The 24417-nt window shown below is 48.1% G+C and overlaps 1 protein-coding gene across 4 annotated transcripts in view; it reads left to right on the top strand.

Moving 5' to 3' along the window:
- The window catches only part of FBXO21 (F-box protein 21), a 36964-nt gene extending 12950 nt beyond the window's left edge, over positions 1-24014 (top strand). Inside the window, exons 5-12 of one of the 4 annotated variants that reach the window (XM_043901780.1) lie at positions 252-398; positions 685-821; positions 1800-1936; positions 5583-5762; positions 7241-7373; positions 12636-12826; positions 14180-14337; positions 21543-24014. In XM_043901780.1, coding sequence (XP_043757715.1) covers positions 252-398; positions 685-821; positions 1800-1936; positions 5583-5762; positions 7241-7373; positions 12636-12826; positions 14180-14337; positions 21543-21730 — 1271 coding nt within the window. In that variant the 3' untranslated portion in view covers positions 21731-24014. Of the gene's footprint in view, positions 1-251; positions 399-684; positions 822-1799; positions 1937-5582; positions 5763-7240; positions 7374-9219; positions 11823-11926; positions 12561-12614; positions 12827-14179; positions 14338-21542 lie in introns of those variants that run through there. The other 3 variants (XM_043901779.1, XM_043901782.1, XM_043901781.1) reach the window with 3 other exon arrangements.
- The last annotated feature ends 403 nt before the right edge of the window (positions 24015-24417 follow it).

Here is a 24417-nt window from a genome sequence, read left to right as displayed (position 1 = left end):
ATATGTGTGTCAGAGTGAGTCCTTGACCTCTGAGAGAGTTTTGGTATATTAATAATAATAATGAAATGTCAGCTCCTTGGTTGTAAGCATGGTGCCCCTTCTCAGTGAATTAGAAGCCAGGCCTGACATCCAGGATAGGAACCGTCTGAGGAGTGGTGTAAAGAGCTATGGCCCCAGGAGTCTAGGATGAATGACCGCTGTTAAGAAAAGGCAAATGTAAGAACTTATCCCGTGATTCTTATTTGTTTCAGGCGCAGTGTATATTGACCAGTACTGCAACCCTCTCTCTGACATCAGTCTCAAGGACATCCAGGCTCAGATTGACAGCATCGTGGAGCTTGTTTGCAAAACCCTCCGGGGCATAAACAGTCGCCACCCCAGCTTGGCCTTCAAGGCAGGTGTGGAATTGCTGTACTTGTAAAAGAAAAACCTAGAGTGATTGGTTAATTTGGAAAATTCTGCAGTGCGTTCGCATTGTGTCCCCCCAAAGCAATTGACAACACAGCCACCTATTCACCCGGATGATGTCAGAGGCTTCAAACACAGTCTCTTTTCCACCCAGCGTTGGCAACACCTGATGAGCCTTCCGAAGACGTTGCCAGTCTGCGCGTCAGGGCTTGTTGGGGACACGCATCACGGTGTAATTTGTGCTTGTGTCCTCAGAGCAGGTCTCTTGTGTTTCAGGCGAATCCTCCATGATCATGGAAATAGAGCTCCAGAGTCAGGTGCTGGATGCCATGAACCATGTCCTATATGACCAGCTGAAGTTCAAGGGGAACCGAATGGATTACTACAACGCCCTGAACTTATACATGCACCAGGTAAATGCGGGGGTGAGAGAAAATAGTTATAATATATGCTGGTGGAGCTTATCTCTGATGGATCGTACAGTATTTGAGGGCAAGTACTAGATTTTGTTGGTCTGTCAGTGCCTGGTGAAACTTATTTTTTGCCTTTCCTATGAGGGTCTTGCTGTGGATTTTATCTGATTCATCATAGAGCACCCTCTTGTCTGAAAACCCTCGAGGTAAATTCCTGGCTCAAAATAGGTACTCCTCTGACTCAGTGTGGTCAGATCACTTCTTGTGAACAGTAAACCGTGAAACTAAGCAGGTCTCCCTTTTTGTACCGGCCTTCAGGAAGACTGGAGGAAATAAGTGACCGACTGCGTCATTGACGCTTACTTTTTGTTTGCTTCCTACTTGTCTCTGTTTTTATATCTGTTCTGTTGCTCTCTCTGAGACCTGTATTTTCTTTTGTCATAACTTACACACTTTTCTTTGAAATACCCTTAAGTTCTTCCTAGAAAAAGGAGGGCCTGAACCATAGGTCTACAGACTTTTGCTGTGAAGGCCAGACTTCTCTTGGCCTGGCTCTGCAGGCCGAATGCCCTGTGTCCTAACTGCTCAGTTCTGCCCTAGTCATGTGAAGGAAAACTTTGCAAATCATCCAGAAACAAAGGAGTGTGGCTGTGTTCCCATAAAACTTTGTGTGTGGACGTGGACATGTGAATTTCACATAGGTTTCACATTTTATGAAATAGTGTTCAGTCAACTTTTTGTAAACATTAAAAATATGCTAAAATTCTTCTTAAGCGGGCAGTCCAAAAACAGCTGGTCGGTCTGATGTGGACTATAGTCTGCAGAGCCCTGATCTAAATAAATAAAATACTCATCCATTTAAGTCTGAAAACCTATCCTTGCACCTGCTGCACAGGGGGCGCTGACTGGGAAGGCGTGTGGAAGAGGCGAGAAGGTGTGGTTCATCTGTGTGAAGCTAAAGCCTGCTTTCTCCTCTAGGTGTTAATCCGCAGAACAGGAATCCCCATCAGCATGTCTCTGCTCTACCTGACAATTGCCCGGCAGTTGGGGGTCCCACTGGAGCCTGTCAACTTCCCCAGCCACTTCTTACTAAGGTGGTGCCAAGGGGCAGAAGGGTGAGCCATCTCCGACGCTGCGTGACTGCCCTGTGCTGAGAGAAGTGTAACAGCGGAGGTTATCAAGGGGGCCAGGGTGGTGAGAGAGCTGGCTTGCTCTTGATTGTATCCAAGTCCATAATCTGCTCAGGGGAGAAGGGCGCTCTGCATTCTTCTACCTTGTTTCTCCTCAGCGGGAGTGTGAATCTCCAGTTATCTCAAAGAAACCAGTTATCTTAAAGAAAACAGTTTACTTTTGAAGGACTAACAGTTCAGGGTCTTGTATGAATCTCAAAGTCCCTTTGTTCCAAAGCAAATCAGTGACAAAGAATTCTTTTTTTTTTTTATGTGTGGATTTTTTTTTCCATTTATTTTTAGTAGTTGGAGGCTAATTACTTTACAATATTGTAGTGGTTTTTGCCACACATTGACATGAATCAGTCATGGATTTACACGTATTCCCCATCCCGATCCCCCCTCCCATCTCCCTCTCCACCCGATCCCTCTGGGTCTTCCCAGTGCACCAGCCCGGAAGAATTCTTAAGCTGTTTCTTCCCAGTCTTCCATAAAACCTCCCACAGAAGGGAAGTGGGGTGGGGTGGGGGATGGAGGAAGAAGCTCGGGAGAGGGAACTGGGCAATCAGGTTCTTCATTCATTTGCAAAAACGAACAGGAATGTTCTCAGCAGGGGAGCTCCTTCAGGCAAGGTTAGTGACCAGTGTGCCTGCTTTGCAGACCAGGTTAAAGCATTCTGGTTTGTTCTCTCTCTCTCTTTTTTAAACCTGGTATCCTATTGGACGTAAAGCTCCTTTATAGCAGTAGTCTAGCTTTTCTGAATGCAGTTCATCAAAAGGGTAGAGATGCCCTCATTTTAAAAGTGCCCTTTAGGGGGAAAAGAAACAAACTTATTTGATTACATCCTGTTTTTTTGAGACTACTTCCTGATGACTGGCTGAGGTTCCCTTTACTGAAGTGATGAGCAGAATGATAGAAAGTAGCTGAGCTCTGAAGTTAGTCTGGGTTCAGATATGAGCTTCCTCTGGGCTTCAGTTTCTTCCTGTGTAAGATGGGGCTGATGTTTTTCATACAGTGGTTTGGAGGGTTCGGTGAGAGAACCTAACGCTTTACACACGTGGCGGATTCCGATGGTGGCCTCTGTGTTTCCACCTCTGGGTTTGGGAAATAAAACACCTCCTTGGTATTCTTCTGCATTCTTTTCTTCCTCCTCTGCTTTCTAGAGGTTAGCTTGAAAGTATTTGTTATTTCCATGAATGTTTTTATATTCTGTTACGTGTGTGTTTCCTTAAATAGCAAGTACAGGCTTCCCTTGTTTCCCAGATACAATCTGTTTCTTAAGATGTATTGGATAGTTTCTCTGTGGGGGGGCAGGCACCCATTTTCCATTATTTTAAATGAAAAGAAAAAAATGCTTTTTCAGCCCATTCCCTCTCCCTGAGTAACTCAACCAATTTCCCCAAATATCTAAAACATCCTTAAATGTTTATATTATATAATGGTCCACCAGGAACTTCTGCATGATACAGAGCATTTAAAACACCAATCACCATGTTATTGACCACAGTGACCTGTTGCTGGGCACGTCTGTGTGTGCCGACAGGACTGTTTTTCCTTCTTTAGGCTGCAGTAAATGTATACCACATTGCAGATGAACAGTGAAATGGTTTGTTAGCACCCCAAGCTCCTGGCAGACACTGAGACCTGTGAGGTCTGGCCCGTGGGGGCGCGCACGCCTGCTGGGCCTTCAGCCTCCGTGTCTGCACCAAGACTGTAGTGCTTGCTGACTGTGACCTTATCGTGAGTCTTAAAGACTAGGAGGCTGAGACCCGCGTGGAGCCCTTTAAAATCACCCTGGCTCCTCTAAGCCTGAAGTCCACGTGCAGCTCTAGAGTCCGTTGGTCAGGCCCCTTGAAGCTCTCATGTGGTAGCTGGCCCCAGAGCGTCTCTGGACTCACGGATTCGTGTGAGGAGCATGCCATGTGTGTCCCTTCTCCGTCTGTCTGTGAGCACATCTGCTTCCACGTTGAATTCATCTCTAATGTCCTTCAAAGGATTTTACTCTTTTCTTTAGCCAGCTCTTTGACATCTTGTTAGTTATTCCTGTGTACCTTCACTTTTTGTTGCTACTGAAAATGGTCATTGTTTAAATGACACTTTTTATGTATTGGTGGTATACAGGGGTATGGCTGATCCTTAAATCTGGGTTGATTGTTGGCCCCTCTGCTGAATCAAGTATTAGTGCTAATAATTGGTTAGGTCTTTCAGCCTTTCTGTGTAGATAATCATATTGTCTGAATCATGACATTTTATTTCTTTTTTTTTTTCTCCAGCTGTTATATGTTTGTGTCTCTTTTGCTTACTATGCTGGCTGGGTCCTCTTGTACACAGTGACTAGAAACAGTGATAGCAGGCACTCTGCCTTGGATGTGACTTTACAATTTCACCTCAGACATGATGTTTGGGAGCAGTACCTTTCATTGAGATGATCAAAACTGCCTTCTAAAATTGTAGTTTCCTGAGAGTTTTATTAATAACTAGGATTTTTATCCCCTCAAATTTCTGTGTCTACAGATAGAATCATATGATTTTGCTCTTATAGTCTGCATGTGTTGAAGTTTTCTAGCATTCAACCCTCGTTTTATTCTTAGGAAACAGTCATACAGATTTAGGTCATACATCACTGTATTTGATTTGGTCATATTGTATTTAGAATTTTTGCCCATAAACTTGTGTCCATTTGTGTGGTTCTCCTAGACTAAAAAGGGATTGAAGAGCATTCCTTATTTCTGGAACATTTATATATGTTTTGCTAAAGCTGGGCTATTGATACGACTCAAGGAAGAAATCTCACAACTTTCTAGCAGTCCAAGAGAAAGTCTCTTGCATGATTTGCAGTCGGCATAAGATCAAAGTGAAATAGTTTCTCAAAGGAGAATACAGCTTTCCCTGAGAGTCCCACCCCAGCCCTTCAGGCATCCTCCTCCGGTAAATGCCGTGTAGTTAGAGGTACTGCAGTAAGAACTCGCCTCCTAGGACCACCTCCCTGCCTGGCTCTGGTGTTGCCGGCCACCCCCCCACCAGTCCCCACCCCCACCCCTACCCCGCCTCGTGCGAGAGCTGGGTTCGTGGAAAGCATTCCAAGGGAGGAGCAGGGGTGGAGGCCAGGGACACAGCTTTCCGTGGTCCGGAGCAGGTTCTCACCTGAGCCGCCTGAGGGTGTCTGCAGAGCTGAGGCCTTGCGGCTCAGACTCCTCTAACTTTCATCACAGTCTCAAGGGGCCCTGGCTCCACACATAGTAACTGCTGCTCTGTGGAATTTATTGACTGCCTCAGGCATTCCAGAAATACTTCTTTCAACTGGATTTTGGATAGATCTACCTGGCAGTGAGTTTTAGGGTTACTGTCTCTAAAAACCTATATTAAATGGCACAAACCAGAGCTGTTTCTTATATACAGGTGTGTCACCATCTTACTTCATCAGAGTATGTATAAAGGTCAGCTTTCAGACTTTGGACAAGGCCTTGATATTTTCAGCAGAAATGCAACTGTGTTAACATTCTGTCTCTGATTTGAGCTGCTTATTAGGGGGTTTTGACTGGTTCAGCTCCAGCCTGAGTGACAACTCACTACATTGCTGCTCTTTGGGCAGGGCGACCCTGGACATCTTTGACTACATCTACATAGATGCTTTTGGGAAAGGCAAGCAACTGACAGTGAAAGAGTGTGAATACCTGATCGGCCAGCATGTGACCGCAGCACTGTACGGGGTGGTGAATGTGAAGAAGGTGTTGCAGCGAATGGTGGGAAACCTGTTAAGTCTAGGAAAGCGGTAAGGTTTTCTCGGTTTTCCCATTCTTTTGTAGAGTGTGCGTCTTTGGAGGTGCAGATTGCCTTATAGAGAATTTTATTTCACACGCCTGCCTGCCATACTGAGAAGCATTGGATGCTCACAGCACCACTGGGACCACAGGGGAGGGACGTAATACTGTCCAGACTGTGGGTGTGCTCAGTGACTCTTACTGAGATCTTTGCAGTGGAATTGGACAAGGGCTCTTTTATAAAAGCTGAAAGCATTCTCCAGTAACAAAAACATTTTAGACTGGCGATTATAAGAACTGATGCTGATGCAGAAGCTCCAATACTTTGGCCACCTGATGCAAAGAGCTGACTCGTTGGAAAAGACTCTGATGATGGGAAAGATTGAGGGCAGGAGAAGGGGGCAACAGAGGATGAGACAGTTAGATGGCATCACCAACTCAATGAACACGAGTTTTGAGCAAACTTTGGGAGATGGTGAAGGGCAGAAAAGCCTGATGTTCTGCAGTCTATGGGGTTGCAAAGAGTTGGACATGACTTAGTGACTGAACAACAATACCAATCACTTAGTTAAGGGAACAAGCGAAAATATGAAACAGTCTGGCTTCTGAGTCCAAAGAAAAGTGTCTTACAGGGAAAAAAGAAATTTATACATTGGAGTCATGGTTTTCTGCCTAATGGTAGAATATTTTTTAAAGTAGACTTTAGTTTTCTTAAAAAAAAAAAAGTTTTAGGGGGACTTCCCATAAAGTCCACTTTTCTAAAGTGGTCCAGTGGTTAAGACTACACCTCCCAATGCAGGAAGTGCAGGTTTGATTCCTGGTCAGGGAGCGAAGATCCCACACGCCACACAGCCAAAAACACTAAAACATTAAAAAAAAAAAAAAAAAAAAAAAAAAGCAGCAGCAATATTTTAACAAATTCAGTAAAGACTAAAAATGGTCTGCATCCAAAAAAAAAAGCAGTTTTAGGTTCACAGCAAAACCCGAGCAAAAAGTCCAGAATGTTCCCGTTTACCCCCAGCCTCCAGACGTGCACAGCCTCCCTCACATCAGCATCCCCTCCAGAGGCGTTTGTTACAGTTGATGAGCCTACCATCCTTTACATTAGGGTTTGTTCTTGATGGTGTCCAGTCCATGGATTTTGACAAATGTGTGATGACACCTGCCCACCACTATAGCATCATCCAGAATAGTTTCACTGTCCTGAAAGACCTCCGTGCACCACCTGTTCAGAATCCACTTCTAATTTATGTACGGTGCTATTGAGGTGACTTCCAAGGAAAGCACTTTTATGATTTTAAATTAGTGGGGTACAAAATTTCTGTCCCTTCCTTTTATTAAGAGCACTGTAACTTTGCTAAACAGAGAGGAAGTATCAGAATCAGAGAACCTGTGGGATTTGTGTCCCATTCATTTTAAAACCTGGTCTTTGAAAAACAGGTCCTAACTCAGAAGCCAACAGGCTTAAATGAAGCTTTCTTCCCCATAGGGAAGGCATCGACCAGTCCTACCAGCTCCTAAGGGACTCTCTGGACCTGTACTTGGCGATGTACCCCGACCAGGTGCAGCTGCTCCTCCTCCAAGCCAGGCTTTACTTCCACCTGGGTATCTGGCCAGAGAAGGTAATTATTTTATCTTGATGCTCTCCCCTTGCTGTAGAGAGGGAAATCCTAATTGAAAGGCGGCACTTAACGGTTTATCCTTGGATTAACCTGGGGGATAAACACAGATTTATTGAAAGTGTCACAGTTTTGACCCATCGATTGAATTTTTTGTCTCCTTTTATTCTCCTGAAATATTGGCTCTCCTGCCAGGAGTTGCCCATTCTCTTTGTGATCAGCACCTTAAACTCCCAGAAGCACAAGGCCTCTGTCCTACTGCTCACCCACTGGTGGCCCAGAGACGTCTTTTCCCCCAAGTCCCCCTCAGGGGGAAGCGGAAGTTTCAAATGTTCATCCTCCAGCTGTGCTGTTAGAGACCAAACCGACCTGGAGGCATAGAAAAAGGAGATATCAGATTTGCTCAGTCTAGCTGCTAGGTGCAGTAAGGTTGGTGCACACCTTTGAAAGCTGTTGGGTTTTGATACCGTTCCATGTGGATCTTGCAGGCTGGTGACGCCCCCTTTGGCCGGCAGAAAGCCCTGTCAGCGCTTCCTGACCATGTTTGAGGTCAGCCCTGCTCCTGGCGAGCTGTGGGTGTAACACATGTGGCTTCCAGCTGCACTGCATGTGCTGGGGCAGCTGCTCATTCCTGTTCCACCCTCGCTTGTCCCTGAGAATATGTTCATAGTCCACTGTGTTTGGGCAGCCTGGTGAGAGAATTGACTTCTGAGCTCTCTCAGGACCGTCATCAAGAAATCGTCAGCCCTGTCACTGGAGAGTGGGAAAGCCTTCCCTAAGAAAGTAAATAGTCTCGGTGACCCAGCACAGCTTAGATTTATGGTGTCTCATCTATTCACAGCGTCTCACATCTGCTGTAGTTCTGAGACAGGATGTGGCAGTAGGAAAAGTCCTGGGCTCCTATCTTAAGATGTTGCCTCCAGCCCAGACAGCAGCCATCTTCCCAGGACCCCCATGGGATCCAAAAGAGGAAAATGAGACTCTCTACCAAGTCACCACCTGCCTCCCAGCACCTTGTTGTCCAGAATTGAACAGCTGACTTTTTATCTTTTTACTTTATTTTTGATACCAGCATATACATAACTAATTCCTGTCACTTTTTACTGTATGTCGGTTAAGGAATTTCATGATAGTTTATGAGACTCAGAGATGCTTTCAAAGTGTGGTTCCTCCCAAGTAGATTCTGTACTGAAATCACATATCAGCCTTAGGAGGAGAGGGGTCAATGTCCCCTCTAGGAGGAGCATCTGCCGAAGTGCTGGCATCCCTCCCTTTAATGCTGGGCTCCATTTAGGGTTCCCCTGCCATTTCCAGGGAGTTTCCTTGGCCTCCTCGTATGGCCAAGATTGCCTTCCTGTCAAGCAGACGTCACTAGAGCAAGTTCCAAAAACTGTCTCACGCAGAACATTTTTCTCCATGACGTGGGCTGCCGGTGTCGGGCACCTAGACCCCCTCGCCCCGCCCCCTCCTCTCCGAGTCTGAGATCAGGAGGGGAAAGTGGCCCTTTCCCTTCCCACAGCTCACCTCCCCTGCTCCGTGAACTGTACTCCAGCTGCAGCAAGAAAGAAGGGCTGGGCCCCCAGTAAGGAAGATCCCCAGGGGTGCAGAGCAGTTAGAAGACAGTCTGCTCCGGAGGAAGGTTTGAGGTGCCCCTGGAAGGCCCAGGAAGGATTTCAGAGCAAGGAGTAGGTTCCTCCAGGGGTAGGGGGGACGACAGCTGGAGAGTTCAAGCTGCATGCCCCCAACACCTGCCAGCCCCTTGGGGTGGATACAAGCTTCTTTGCCCTTTTGTAAATAATGAAACTGAGGCATTGAGAGAAGTTTAGTAATCTGCCAGGGGTTCCCACAGGAGCTGATGGCACCAGGTGTTCAGATTCCAAGCCCACCCACACGCTTCACCCCTGTGGACCGGGGTCAGGCGAGATGGTCTCTAAAGAAGCCAACAGATGGGCACTTTCCACTTCTGCTGCCAAACCTGTATCCTTGTTGTGATCCAGTTATTCCTGCCTCCATTCGCTACATTTCAGTGGAAAAGAAGCCCCTCGGTTTCCCAAGGCACACACCCCTGGGCTCTGGGTCCAACCTTCTGCCTGTCCAAGGACTGCTACGTTTTCTTTTGTTTCTTTTCCTGGATGTGCAGGTCCTTGTCTCTACTTCTGTTGTCAGTGTTAAACACACTCAGGTCTCTCTTCATCTTTGAAAAAAGAAGAGACAAAGCCTCCCATGACAGCCGTCTGCTTTGCCCCGCGGCTCCTCCTCATCTGCTCCCAGCCCGGCCAGGGTCCTGGGGCCAGCCTCCCCATCGCCTCCTCCTGCTGCTCAGAACCCGGGCTCTGTTCCCACCCCTCCTCCACGTGAACTGGAAGCCCATGACCCCTCTTGTTAAACTTTTCTCCTTGTTGCCAAATGCAGTGGATACTTGTCTTTCCTTATCTCTCTTGATCACTCAGAGGCCACTTCCCCACCACTCAGAACACTCTGTTCTTTTGACTCCAGTCCCCTGTTCCCAGGCTCTTGCTAGTTCCTGTCCACCCCCTCTCTGTTAAAGGCTCCACACTGGGGGGATTTGGAGGGGGTGGGGGGTAGTTTCTAGACTTCCTTCTTCTATTCCCCTCCGCGATCTTACCTGCTCTCCAGTCCTCAGTTCCCATCTGTAGGCTGACGGCTCCTGAATCCGTGCCTTCCTGCCTGGACTCTGGGCTCCACGCCAGCAAGTTCAGATGTCCAGCACACATCTGCCGGTGGCTGTGTCCCCTCTGTGACCGCATAGGGCACCTGCACGGTCTCCTTCCTTCTCCTCTTAGACCCCTTGAACGCATTTTAAGCACTGGAGTCAGAGTAACCGTAACCACGTCACTCGTGGCCCTTCCCTGCTCGGGACCCTCCGAGTGGCTGCCCCCTTGCCTGCAAGGCCAGTCTCCCGCTCTCTACCGAAGCCTGCCAGGTTCTTGGTGACCCGATTCCACCAGCCGGTGCCTCCTCACATTCACTCTGCACTGCCCAGGCTGCGTCGTCCTACCACCCCCGTGCTCTTGGGTCCTTCCTCTGCGCACGCTGTAGCTCTACCTGGAGCTTCCTTCCTGTCCCTCAGCTCTGCGGCTCACGCCTGCTGGAGACAGTGCTCTTTAAAGACCGGGACCATCTGTTTTGTTCTTTTATTTGTGCCGGGTCTTAGTTACAGCACACAGGATCTCCAATCTTTGTTGTGGCAGGAGGGATCTTTAGTTGTAGCATGTGAACTCTTAACTGGGACGTGTGGGATCTAATTCTCTGACCAGGGGTCAACAAGAGCCCCCTGCATTGGGTACACAGAGTCTTGAGCCCCTGGACCACCAGGGACACCCTTGTTCAGTCCCTTACTGTAGCTGTTCCCCGGCTCTCAACACAACTCCTCCTACCCCGTAGGTGCTCACAAAATTTTTATTTGAATGAATAAGAAATGACGGAACTTTGTTAGCCTGGACATTTAGCTGGAGATGTCATGGCCCACTGTCTGCACAGGCCTTCGGGACACACTGGGCATGTCTCGTGGCACCTCCGTTTCTGGCCTCCCCCTTCACCCCATCATTCCCCACCCCCAACAAGGAAAGGACGTAGTTATCCCTGAACCTTATCTCCTCCTCTGACACTCTGAGTTTAAGACTTCCTTTGTGCTTTGACGATTCCAAGTTAACATTTCTTTCACTTATCTGGTAGGAAGGGGCTGCCAGGAAGGAGAGGAAGGCTGTGTCTATAGAAAACTTGTCAGAAGTAACTAGTTTGAACTGCAGAGGGGAACACAAGAAGCTTACTGTGAAATCCGATGCTTTTAGCTACAAGGCACAACTGTGGCTAGTGCCCCTGCAGGACAAGGCCACTGCTGGGGGCAGCAGGTGGATGGGATCGGCTCCAAGCTTGGGGTCATGCCATTCTGTCCCCTTGATACGTGTTTAAGAATTTTCCTAACAGTTAATTACAATCCTCCTCTTCCTGCTTTGGTGTGAAGGAGACTGAGACCTGGGGCTGCAAGTCAGCCCCAGGTCCACGTTTTCACTGCATGTCTCCATGACCCCATGACCTCAGGCACCTTGCTTAACTTCTCTAAGCCTGGTTCCTCTTCTGGAAGTTGGCAGTGACTGAACTGCTGACCTCCAGGTTGGGAGGATTAAATGAAGTTTAAAAAGATGTGTGCCAGGTTTAGCACAGTGAACCAGCAGGAGAAGAATATTCAGGAAATATTGAGATCCTGCAAATCTCATTCTAGAAGACAAGACTGGGTTTTAAAATAATACCTTGTGTTGCAGAAAACCACAGTTTTCACAGCACTTGTCCAGGCTCACGGTGTGTCAGGAAATAGGGGAGTTTTTAATCATTACTTGATAAGTAGAAAAACTAATTCAAAGACAAAAGCACTTGAGTTTGGCAGATTTGGGGCTAGAATCCAGCGTCAATAAATAGGAAGAGATCCTTTTCTAAAACAGAAACACATCAGAGACCCTCATCTGAGAGCTGAGACAGTAGGTGCTTGGTACTTGCTCACGTGAGTTAGCTTTCCTTGAACTTGTATTTTTCCATAGTGCCACTGGGTGCCGTAAAGAGAATAGAACCTCAGGCTCAGGCAGTTCTGCTCCGCCAGCTCGTCAGGTAACTTCGAAGGAGCGGGCTTTCTCCCTGTTCTCCTGAACATGAAAGTCCACTGTGAGTTAATGTACTTGACACGACCAGTAGGATCTCTCAGCCCTGTACCTACACATCTTCCTTCTTCACAGAGAGCATCATAAACACGCTGTGCTGACGTGCGTCCATCTCTCCAGTGCCCTCTCTGTGACCCCTCCCCTCTCCTGCAGCCCCGAGGCCACTCTGCACTCAGCCTTCCCATCTTGATTGAAGCAGCTTTGCATTTCTTTTTCCAGTTCATGAGCAGCAGGTTGAATTCCTTTCTGTGTATAAGACATCGAGTTCCCCCCGACTGCCCAGGAATGTGTGGACCTGTTAGGCTTCACCTGGCCCCAGTGCACTCACGGACAGCAGCCCTGGCCTCCCCGTCCCCTCCCACTCAGGCTGGTTGGACTCGGATGCCGGGGTCAGCCCCCAGCACGTGAAGCAACTCCGGCTGTACGTGGCACCAGTGGGGAGAGACCCCCGTGGGTCACAGAGACGCAGGCTGTTAGCCCAGCCCCCCTTGCCGCCTTTTCATCAGGTTATGCAGGTTTAAATCTATCGCCAGGAAACCGAAAAGGCCTAAATGAAAATATTATCTCCTAGTCTTTCTGTCTTGTCTTGAAGGTGCTTGACATCCTCCAGCACATCCAGACGCTGGACCCGGGGCAGCACGGGGCGGTGGGTTACCTGGTGCAACACACGCTGGAGCACATTGAGCGGAAGAAGGAGGAGGTGGGGGTGGAGGTCAAGCTTCGCTCCCATGAGAAGCACAGGGACGTCTGCTACTCCATTGGGCTCATTATGAAGCACAAGAGGTGAGTGCTCCTGGCGCCCGCCCCAACCCCGCGTGGCTGCCGAGGACACAGCGCCGTGACGGCGGGGACCTGACCCGGTGCGGCAGAGACCAAGGCCCATCACAGCGAGGACTGAAGACCAAACCGTATCTTTAACCTTTTTGTTTGTTAAGAAGCAACTGGCTTTCCTAACCAGGAGCTCTTCCAGTGACTGTAGCGTCCCGTCTCTGGGGAGTGGAAGCCCTGTCAGCTGTGTGCTTCCCCTTCTCATCAGCCTCTGTCCCGCGGTCTCGCTCTCTTTGGATCTGAGTTCGGTAGGGACTTACCGGGGGGTCCCGTGGCTGGTGGATAAGGCACAGTTAACCTGCCCCCCAAAGCACCTGTGCTGATTTACATCCCGCCAGCAGGTCAGGCGCTGAAAGGCTTGAGCCTGGCCACCTTGTGTCAGTGAACACCTCGAAAAGTGTACTTCTGTAATAAGTGGCAGATGGCATTTCGTTGTGGTTTTAATTTACATTTTCCTGGTTGCCACGCAGATCGAGGTTCTTTTCCTGTGTTTACTGGCCTTTGAAGTTTCCTTTGATTAAGTGCCTCTTTGGGCATTTTACGTGTTTTTCAATTGAGTTGTTAGTCTTACTGATTTGCAGTTTCTTTATTCTGTGTATTAGTCTCTATGGGCAGATAAATTGCAAATGTCTCTTCTCAGTTTTTGGCTAGTATTTTCTATTTTTTTACTGCATTCTTTCTTTTTTTAACTTTGTTGTGAAATTGTCAAGTGTATGTTAGAGTAGAGAGAGGAGTGTAGTGAACCGGGTGATGTTCCCGTGTCCAGCTTCAAAGGTTATCATTATGAGGTCAGTCTTCGTTCTGCCTCCGTCCCCTGACTCTCCCCCCTCCTCCCTGGAGCAAATACCAGAGGTCATTTCATCTGTAGCTATTTTAGTGGCACTAAAAAGGTAAGGGCTCTCTCTCTCTTTTTTTTTTAAGACACATTTACCATTCTGTTGTCCTAACTCAGAAAAATATCAACAGTTTGTAATCTCATAAAAATTCTAGTGAGACTTTAGTGTTTCCCCAATTGTACTACTCTGTGGGCTAACTCTGGAAGACAGTGAAGGACAGGGAAACCTGGCTTGCTGCAGTCTGCAAAGAGTCGGACACAACTTAGTGACTCAACAACAGCAGCAACAAGATAGAGAGCAAGCTTGTCAATAAGAGGGGTTTATAAAGAGGTCAGGAGTGAAATTGATTCAGCATAGAGTGAAGGCAGGTAGATCTGTAAGAATGTGAGCCTCAGAGAAGCCAAGCTATCGCCTCTGTGTTCCGCTGTCCCGAGACAGGAAGCTGATGTGTGGCTGCTCTTGTGTTGATCAGGTACGGCTATAACTGTGTCATCTACGGCTGGGACCCCACCTGTATGATGGGACACGAGTGGATCCGAAACATGAACGTCCACAGCCTGCCTCACGGCCACCATCAGCCCTTTTACAACGTCCTGGTGGAGGATGGGTCCTGTCGATACGCCGCCCAGGGTGAGTGGCGGGCTCTGTCTGTACCTCAGGCACATGTTTGAGCACTCGGATACTGCAGGCAGAGGTTGTCGGTTTGAGAGTCGGCAGTTGTCACACGGCCATCAACCTCATCAGGGCTGACACTCAGCTAAACGTAGGTGGGTATGTATTTTTGCGGCCATATCACAGGTCACTGCCACGGGGTCTTCCCCCTTAGTCACCACCACACCCCTATTCCAGGCTGTTGCCGACTTGTTCTGATTGGTCATTGCCTCTCCCAGTCCTAGTTCCTGGAAGTCCTGTTTCTTAGCCACTGCCTTTGGCTCCCTCCAGGGAAGGAGGGTCAGTTTTTGCCCTGCTCATACTGCCTACCTGAACTGGAGGGCACGGAATGGGCTCTGTTGGGGGAGCCGCCCTAGCACCCTGAAACTGGCAGCCAGGTAAGTTGTGCTTGTGAGAGAGACGCCCCCAGTGGCCATCGTGGGAACTGCAGGTCACAGCTCTGGCTCTGAGAGCAGCTGGGAGTCAGCAGGTAGGTGTAGGTGCTCTGTAAGTGTTTGGGGCCACTGCCAGCCCTGACAGGTGCTGACCCAGGGCCCTCATCATCTTTGCCTCTCCATTTAATGGGATGAATTTATTGCATGCCTGCCTGTCAAGGCATCCACATTGTTCATTTTATTCATAAAAATGAACACGAATGCTTTGTAGTGCTGCTCTGTGACAGCAGCCTTCTGATGGGTATTAACTTCTCTGAGAACTCTAATTGCCATCATCATCATATGCATTTGATACACTAGGAAATTGAAGCATGTAGAGACGTGTAAATTTTACAGAGTATGAAGCCAGGCAGTTTGGCAAAGAGCCTTCCCCTAACCATCATGCTGAACCTTTTTGCATCTCACCTAAAACAAGGTTTGACCTAAGTCAGTATTATGTTCTGTCTGGTAAATCCAGTAATAGAAATGTTGGATGTGTAAAAATCTCAGAAGTGCCAACAAGACTAGAAAAGAGCTCATGTTAATTACTATTAATTCATCAGAATATGAGAGAGGATCTTATAAAAGAGAACTTCCCTTTATTGAGACCACAGGTCAGCTAACCTCTATCAGCACAAGGGGGGTTATGAGAGGGGGTGGCACACACCCCGTGTCAGATGGAGATACTGACCAGACGGAGATACTGACAGTGATTTTATTTAACCTAAGAAGCTGTGACAGATTAAAAAAAAAATTATCCTACAAATTTTAGCAATCAAGTTATTCGGGAATTGCCGAACGCTTCATGGACGGTTTGCACCCCCACTGATCACTCAATGCGCGTTGCACACTGCGCGTCACGGAGCGCGTCACGAGAATAGAGACTGTCAGCGCTGGGGGCCAGTGTCTCAGCCCCACCTTACCCAGTCGCTGCCTGTTACCCGGGGTTGATATCAAGACTTGTAGTATCTGATACTTGGGTGTCTAGAAACAGGCATGTTAACTTTAAAACGGGCTTTTTAGAGTAGGTAAAGCTGGGTATTTGGTTTCAAGGTGTTCTGAATTTGTCCAATGTGCCAATAATTCAGGAACGCAACCTAATCATATCTGAAGTCAGCATGTGCTGTAAGGTTCACTGCAAGAATACTGTAATGACTTTTTTTTTAAAAATAAATGTAGTATCTGCTTATCAGTTTCACACTCTCTCAAACTGAGGTTGAAGGATCATAGATAAAGGTAGCAAATTGTCCTTTTTAAGTTTAAATTCTGGGACTTACAGGAAATTCTTAGAACTGAGAATGGATATCACTCTGTGATGGCTGCTGGTGGTTTTGTCGGCCCAAGGTCCACATTTCCCCAGCACGTGTGCGCCCAGGGGTGCTGGGCTCTGGGGTTCAGCACTGAAGAAGGGCCCTGTTGTAGCCCCCGGAGGCCGGCCCACCCTGCCCTGGCGGCCCTCTCCTCAGGTTCTTCCCAGGCCTGGCCTTCCCTCCTGTGGCCTCCTTAATGGTTGTGTTTGGTTGTTATGTCTCTTCTCTCTTGGTAAAGAACAGCTCCTTAATTCTCATCTTTTTCCCCCTTTTCACAAGACTTTGACTTTTTGAAGAGTCTGGACCAATTGGCTTATAAATTGCCTTAACAGTCTGGATTTGTCTCACTGTTCCTTTGCATGTCGTCTGTAAACTGGAAGTTAACCTCAGGTTGTATTAGATGGAGCTGGGGCTTTGCCTGGGAACTTGCCCTCGGGTGCTGTATGGTGCCTGTTGCGTCTCGTCCAAAGGCCGTGGGGTTCCACGTCCACTGTCAGTGAGGCGGAGTTTGGTCACTTGGCCAAGACAGTGGCACCCTGTAAGGGATAGTGTTCCGTCTGCAGTTGACAGGAAATCCATGGGGTCAAACTATGACCCAATCCTGGGTATAACCTGTTCCCCAGCGACGACCTTTGTCCTTTTGTTTTAGCTCCTATTGGCTCTTCCTGCCTAAATCATGATATGAGAGTTGCAAAATGGTGATTTTCTGCTGCGAGTGTACCCTTTAGTTCTGTGAAGGATAGCTTTGCCCCCTCTCGCTTTCCTCTCCACCGCCACCTCTCTCTGCTCTCCTCTCCCTTGCTGTCTCTCCCTCTCTCCTTCCCCCCTCTTCCCAAAGATTGCTGGATTTTTTGTATAGTCAATGTGTTACAATCATTTGGAACAATTTTATGCTCAGGTTAGCCCACATTTAGCCAGAGAGCGATCTTGAGAGGCTACATTTTAAAAGCACTTATTTAAATATATTTTTGAATATTTCTGTGCTAATATATTTGCATTAAATTATTTTTAAACTTTCATCTTCTAAATGTTCAACCTTTGGCTGCATTGATCCTAGTAATCTGGGCAGAGCCCATTAATGAATGCCTTTCTCTTCACTCTCCACAGAGTTGAAGAGTGAGTTATAAGCCACATATGTGTGCACCATCCTCAAATAGTTTTAGCCTGCAGCATTAAGAGATGTTTTCCATCAGTATTTTAATAAGCTCTACAGCGTTTTGCGTGTTTATAATTTTTGCTACCACTAGGGGGCGTGCTTTAGTATTTTTCTGATACTAGGAACTCCTGTCTCCGCTTCCCTGCATACTTCTTAGATCTGGAGAAAGTGACTATCACAGATGCTCTGAATGTAAGCCAGGTGCCACATTGCAAAGTCAGGAATTAGGCTGTGCTGTGAAAACCTGGTTTTTGCATGCTTTGTGTGTGATGGTAAAGCACCTGGTTGAATGCTTGGGTCCAAGTGTGCCCTCACCCAGCGTCAGTTTCATTTTCCATGATTTGTCCTCCACTTCCAAACTAGTTTCCTCCATAGCCCCCACCCCACCCCCACACAGACACAGCCTGAGACAGTCTGCACACGCTGTTAACTGTGATGATTCCCTGTGTCAGGGCTGGAGTGTAAATTTGCAGCCACCTCAGAGGGCGGTTTGGTACTGTCTTTTAAGTTGTCAAAATCTCAAGTGCCTGTTTTCCTCTGACCTGGCAGCTACCCCAGTCGGTCCCTCCACTACAGACGCCCTCACAAAGGGGCCTGCGGTCCCCTTGTTACGACAGAGAAACAGTGTCAGGCATGGTACTCGCCTGGTCAGTGGAAGTGTATCCAAACTTGGGAATGCTAAGCTGCAGCCAAATAAACCACCCGCAGGTCAGTGCTTACTGTATGCTTTGTATGAATAAACACGTGAGACAACATGGAGTTACCTTCTGAGTACATGTAGGTATATTTGACTGCATGTATATGTGTTTTTGCAAGGACTGGGAAGCTAGACCTGCAGTCCTAGTGGTTTCCTCTTGGGAGGGCTTGACAGGTGCCCCCAGAGACTCATGGGTACTGCTGCTAGGCTTTTTTTTTTTTTTTTCACATTCCTGTATATTTTATTTACCATAAACACTAAGAGAATACAGCAAACACTGGAGAAAGGCATTTAAATAATTTTGATGTAAAGTTTAATGCTTAAAATGCTTGCTCCCCCCCACCCCAATTGAACATGCAGGCATCATTTATTTCCAGATGCAGTGATTGCAGAGCATTACATTCTCTTGAAAGTTTTATAACAGAGTGTCCTTGCCCTGTAACTTAAAACAGTTTCACAAACTATGTATAATCATGGTATAATACCATCATTCAGAGTTCCCCAAATGTGCTGCTAGGCTTTTACAGGGAGGTATGCTGAAAATGATGTACCTTTGATGTAGGTAGCTGAAAATTTTAAATAAAATCAGAAACATTTCTCAGAAAATATTGGGGGAATCAAATTCTTCCCATGATTTTTCTAGGCATTTTAAGTAGTCCCTGTTTAATACTTTTCTCTCAAGTTTTATTTCACTTAGACTTCTTCCTTAAAATTTTTTTAAAACTTCAAAAGAATTTTTTAAACTCATACAGTGGATTGGGAATCATCTTCCCCTCATAACTCGTAGCTGCCAACTTCAGTGTCTGGTTTTCTCCTAAAAAAGTGTCTTTTGTTAGTAGTTTTCCTGTTTCGCTGGGAGCCCAGGCAGGCAGACACACCACATTCAGTCTGTGCTCCTGGTTGACAGCTTAGAGCAGGGCTGTGAGCACCCCGTGGACTGTCACTGCCCCTTCCTGATTTCCCCGGCCTCCTGTCTGTACTCTTAATGCCTCTTGTTTTGGGCCCGTGTTCAGAATTCCGTGCAATTGCCCAGTCGTGCTGTCCTTAAACAGATGGGTGATCATGACCTGACAGCAACCTTCCTGCCCTCCTGCCAACACTCAGATGCCAAGTGTCAGCCAACACCAAGTTGCTGCTTAGTGATGCTTAGAAAAAGAGGGGTAAAGAAGCGATGCTGAAGCATGTGTCTGACTTTCTTCAGAGCAGGTGCTGGACACATTGTGGTCCAGACAGCTCTGTGTTGGGGGGATGTCCTGTGCATCCTGGCCCCTCCCACGAGATCATGACAGGCCCCGATCGTGACAGCCAGAAATGTCTTCAGACATTGCCAAGCATCCTGTCTGAGGCAGAATGGCCCCCAGATGAGAACAGAAGGGACTTTGATTTCTTGTTGGTGATCCCAGATTCCCTGCCATCCCTTGAACATCTCTGGGGCAAGAAAAGCCAACAGGGAAGCAGCTGGCCAGGTGAGGGCCCATGGCCGTGTCCGCGCCCCCGCGGGCCTCCCCAAGGCAGGTATGCCCGTGACCCCTCACTCACTGCAGGAGGGCCATGTAGGCAGGACAGCAGATTTTTTTTAGCCAGCAACGTTTTAGAAAGTCCAAGTTTGTTTTAATGTCGAAAATAAGTGTAAAGAAGGAAGTGAAGTCATCTCCACACTCTGGTGGTCACACCAGTGAGAAACCAGAGTTAGCAAAGCCCCTAGTTTTCTCTTGGATTCCCCGGGCGCCTGTTTGCAGAGCACCATCCCGCAGCCTGCCTTCTGAGGCAGCCTGTCCGGGCCCTGCGGTCTGTCCCAGCCCCTCCTCCCTGGCCGCTGCCGGCGGGACAGTACACGGGGACCCCACTCAAGGTCTGCTTCCCCAGCCCCGGCTGCTGTCGGCTCGGCCGCTAGAGGGCGGAGCCTCTCGCGGAGCCCCGTGAGGGTCGCAGGAGCTGGAGCCCCGGCAGGTCTCGCGGTGCCTGGCGCACCGTACATGCCCAGTTTAAAAGACGTCACTTAAAATGTGCAGCTGTATGGCACGTGTCACGTAGCAGCACAGGTGTTCGGCCTTCCTAGCCTTTTATAAGACATGTTTTCACTCCCGCTTCCCCTGTCGCGTCTGGAACACAGGTGGTTCATTTTCCTGGCTGCCTAGGATGTGCTGAGTTAACGTGCCGCTGTTTATTTACACAGTGACCAGCGGGTGGACGTGTAGACTGTTGCTGCCTTTTTTTTCTTTTGCTCTCCTGAGCAGTGCTGAGGTAGTCTGTGGATATCCGTCTTTGCTTGTGATTGGTATGTGATTTCTCAAACTGGTATGTCCCCACGTAATCGTAAGAATCAGCCTTAAACAGCTATAAGCACAGAAGTTCTCTAAATCTTCCTTCTTGGGTTAAAGAAATATGTTACAGATTGAATTACAAACTCTTTCCCCCTCTCATTAAAGACAAGCATCAGTTACAAGTTACAGGCAGTGCTCCTGGGAGGCACTCGTGTTTATCGCGTGGTGTTTATCCCGTGTTGTCGGGGTGGAGGGCACTGAAGGGCCTGCAGGTGTGTTGCAGGATGTTTAACGAGCTATGGAAGGGAGAACCTGCTGCACCACTGATGTGAGTTAGCCTGTCGACTGGGCGTGCGCAGGGACTCCCTGAATTGATTGTGGCGCATGTTGATCAGAGCCAAGAGCACCCTGGGACGCGGTCAGAGCACGCAGGCCTGCCCGGCCAGCTGCTGTCCGGTCCGGGCCATGGAGGACGGGGCTGGGCCCTCCTGGCTGGGGGCCCACAAGCAGTCCAGGCCAGGCCTCCACGGCCAGCGGGGAAGGGCCCGCAGCCCTCTCCCTGGGCCCACGGGGGAGCCGATTCTCAGATAGCTTGGGGAGGGGAAGCCATCTGCAAGGATGCCGGCCTGTAAAATACCTCAGGTGTGCTGTCACCTCTTTTTTCTTGTTTCCATTTTAAAGGAGTCACTTTCCATTGCTGTCTCTAGTGGCAAAACATGGAGCGGGGAAGGGAGGGGGCATGGTGCTCCTAAGAGCTGATACAGATGGCATAACCCCTGCCCTCTAGGGTCTAGAGGCACAAGCCACTTTCCATTCCTCCCCGGACCCCACATCAGCCCTGGGGTCTGGGCCCTCACCCTCGGAAGCAGAAGCCAGCGCTGCAGGGTGTTCAGGGGTGGCGGGGGCGGGGGAGACCTGTGACCTGGTGCTGTGAAGGCTTCAGAAGCTTCACCGGAGACAACAGAGCGGGCTAGGACACCCTCGGCCCGCTGTGTGTGTGTTGGATCAGGTGAGACAAGCCCTCTGCACCTCCAGCGTGCAGACCCCGGGGGGCTGCTGGAGTTCCGCTCAGAGAGGAGGAAAACATTGGTGTTCTGTGCAGAGCTGGCAGGGGCTCTGTACCCCCTGCCTCCACCCTCCCGTGCCCCATCCCCCCACCTTCTACCTCTTCCCTCCCAACTTCCAAAAACATCTCTTTCTTCCCAACCGCCCCCCCCAACCTCAAAAAATGCACTCAGAGATTTCTCCAGAGGCTCTCTGGATAAAAGATGCTGCAGGAAAACCAGTTTTAATGCGAATGTCCTTGTGCCTCTCTGCCAACAGAGAACTTGGAGTATAATGTGGAGCCTCAGGAGATCTCCCACCCCGATGTTGGACGCTACTTCTCAGAGTTCACGGGCACTCACTACATCCCGAACGCAGAGCTGGAGATCCGGTACCCAGAGGACCTGGAGTCTGTGTATGAGACGGTGCAGAACATTTACAGTGCGAAGAAAGAGAATGTGGAGTAAAGTCTCGGGGGACATCGGACCTTTGCTGCTGCTGCTCTTTTCCAAGACGATGGGGTTCAGGGTGGAGACGTCCCCTTGGATCCCTCTGGACTCACACCACCGGGAAGGCCACTCAACCGGTCGTGCTGGTTGTCTCCTACCAAGTGGAAATCACGTGTGCTCTCTCCGCCAGCTGCAAAGACAATGTTGCTCTCCGCCTACACTAGTGATTCATTTGAAAGGCACTGTCTCAGTGGCATGGCTTGTATGCTTGTCCTGTGGTGACCATTTGTGACATGCTGTCTTCATGACGTCTCACCGTTGACACTTAACAACCGTTCTTTTCCCTCACACCCCCCTCCCCACCCCGCATCGCATCTGTCTACATCGTCTCAGAGCGTTTCGCTTGCTGGACAGGTGGGGTTGTCCGTTTGCAGTCGTTTCACTCTGATCTCTCTGTGAACCGTGTGTGCTCCTCGGTCAGGATTGTCTGTCTTTTTACCCATGGCTGAAGCTCTAAGTGATCTTGGCCACATAGTGGATCTGGAGTCATTAACAAACTAACAGTAATCAGAATCATTCGAATTTTTTTCCCCAATTTTTGAAACAGATTTCCGGCATTTTATCTTTTTCTTTATATGAATTGAGCACATAACACAGTTTTGCTTTCCCAGATTTATCTCTCGGATTTACGCTCATTTAAGAATCATTAGGTTTTTTTATTTTATTACATAAAATTATGTGAAAAAATGCATAGTAATAATCTTTGTGAATGGGTTTTCCCACTTTCATCTACTATTCCTCCCTTAAAAATAAGTGGGTTTTTTGTAATCTATTCCAGTATCACAAGTAGATCTTAAATCAGCAATGAGTTCTCTTTGTAGTAGGAAAATACTGCTGTTAAGATGTCTGCTTTTTAGAAACCGTGCTCCGTGGTCTCCAAAGACCTGAAATTGAGGTTTTACTTTTATAACCAGAAACAAGAAGAAATAATGAAGCTTAGAAATTAAAAAGGGAAGGGGAGGTCTCATGCTCCCTGTTCTCCCTTAGAATCATTTCAAGACCTTTTTGAATGTGGCAGGGTAGAAGTAAGTGAAATATCTCCGGTTTGAGAGCATGAGCTCAGTGGGAAAGGAGACAGCGTGGCCAGCATTCTCGAGTCACCGTTGCCATGACAGCACCAGGAAGAAGTCTGCTCAGGCCCCCGGGAGTCCGGCTTCATAGCCAGATGCTGCTGGCACCCATCTTTTCCACGATCATGGTACCCAAGCAGGAAGGTTCCTTGTCCTAACGCAGCTCTGGACTCCCACCTTTCTCCACCCACCCCTTCTCCAGTGGGCCAGCCTTGTACTTAACCTGTAGTAGCTAACTTCTGAAGTTAGGACCTAGTTACTCTGCTCTCTTAAGTTGAAAAGATTTCCAGTTGCTCTAGTGAATAAAGCTCTGGGGGCCGTGATCCAGCCACGCCTTGCTGCCCGTCTGTCCCTTTGCATGCAGTATTTCCACACTACGTTTGATGACTGCCTCTCGTTTACCCTTCGGAAACCCTAGGATGACTGAGGTTTGGAGAAGCCACCTGAGACCACTTCCCAGCTAGTGACAGTTCCTGAGCAGTTACTAGAAAGAGATGGGGATTTGGCTAACCAGCTCCTTCCCGCCCCAATTAGCTCTGGTCCAGGGCCCATGTTCCTCATGGTCCAATCCAGAGTTAGATGGTCTGGACGCACATTGGAAATCGTGACCACTCACAACACCCAGCCTACCCAAGGTTGAGGGCGTTTTACACTACTCTCATTTAAAGGTGAAAATTAGATACTATGGCATTAATATTAATGAGATGCATTACTAAGAATCTGTGGCGCATGCTGAGAGTTAAAATTGTTGGTTTTCTGGTTTGATTTCCTTTTTTTCTTAAGAGTAACATCGAAGCCAAGAAAGATGGTTTTACCTTTATTGACCCGATGTAAATATGTATCTAGACTGTTTCTAAATGTGTTTCTTCATGAATGCTTCATTTGGCTCCAGGAAGCCTGTGTCACCTGTGTAAGTTGGTCTTTGGGCACTTTATATTTTTCTAAAAACGTGTTTTGGATCCTGTACTCTAATAAATCATAAGTTTCTTTTTAAAATTTTTCCAAATGTTTTCTCCACTTAAAAAAAAAAAAGCCCTGTTATAAAAGTAGAACTTTCACAATGTTGAAATACTCACTCTTTGGATATAGTAACTTCTTTTCTCTTCCAATGAATGCCAAGATTTTTTGTACAATAATTAATAAATGGAACTTATCCAGAGAAACCACACAAATGGCTTGCTGGGTTTCGTTCCAGGTAGACAACCCAGCCATGAGAACAGCAGAGTCTTGCTTGGTTCTCATTGAAATGGGCGAGAATTGACCCTCCTGCCTTTTTCTAACGTCCGCGAGTAAACAGAGTACCTTTATACTGTGATTTCCCTGCCAAACGTTAACCTTGTGAGCTGGCTGGTCACCTTGAGAGTGGTTGTAACGCAAGGATTGCAGCTTTTTAATGACATCGAGTCACATGTCTTGAAGCAAGAGCTGTGGACACCTTGTGAGGGAAACCCAGGTTCTCGGGGTGTCGTTGTTGCTGACCCCACAGCTGCACACCCACGGCACGTCCACAGCGTCGCACTGAGCACCGTGTTCCCCCTGTGGTCACATGCTGCTCACACTCGTCGCGGCTGAGCA

Source organism: Cervus elaphus, chromosome 5, assembly GCF_910594005.1.
Source record: "Cervus elaphus chromosome 5, mCerEla1.1, whole genome shotgun sequence".
Lineage (NCBI taxonomy): Eukaryota > Metazoa > Chordata > Mammalia > Artiodactyla > Cervidae > Cervus > Cervus elaphus.
This window is presented reverse-complemented; position numbering and strand designations above follow the sequence as displayed.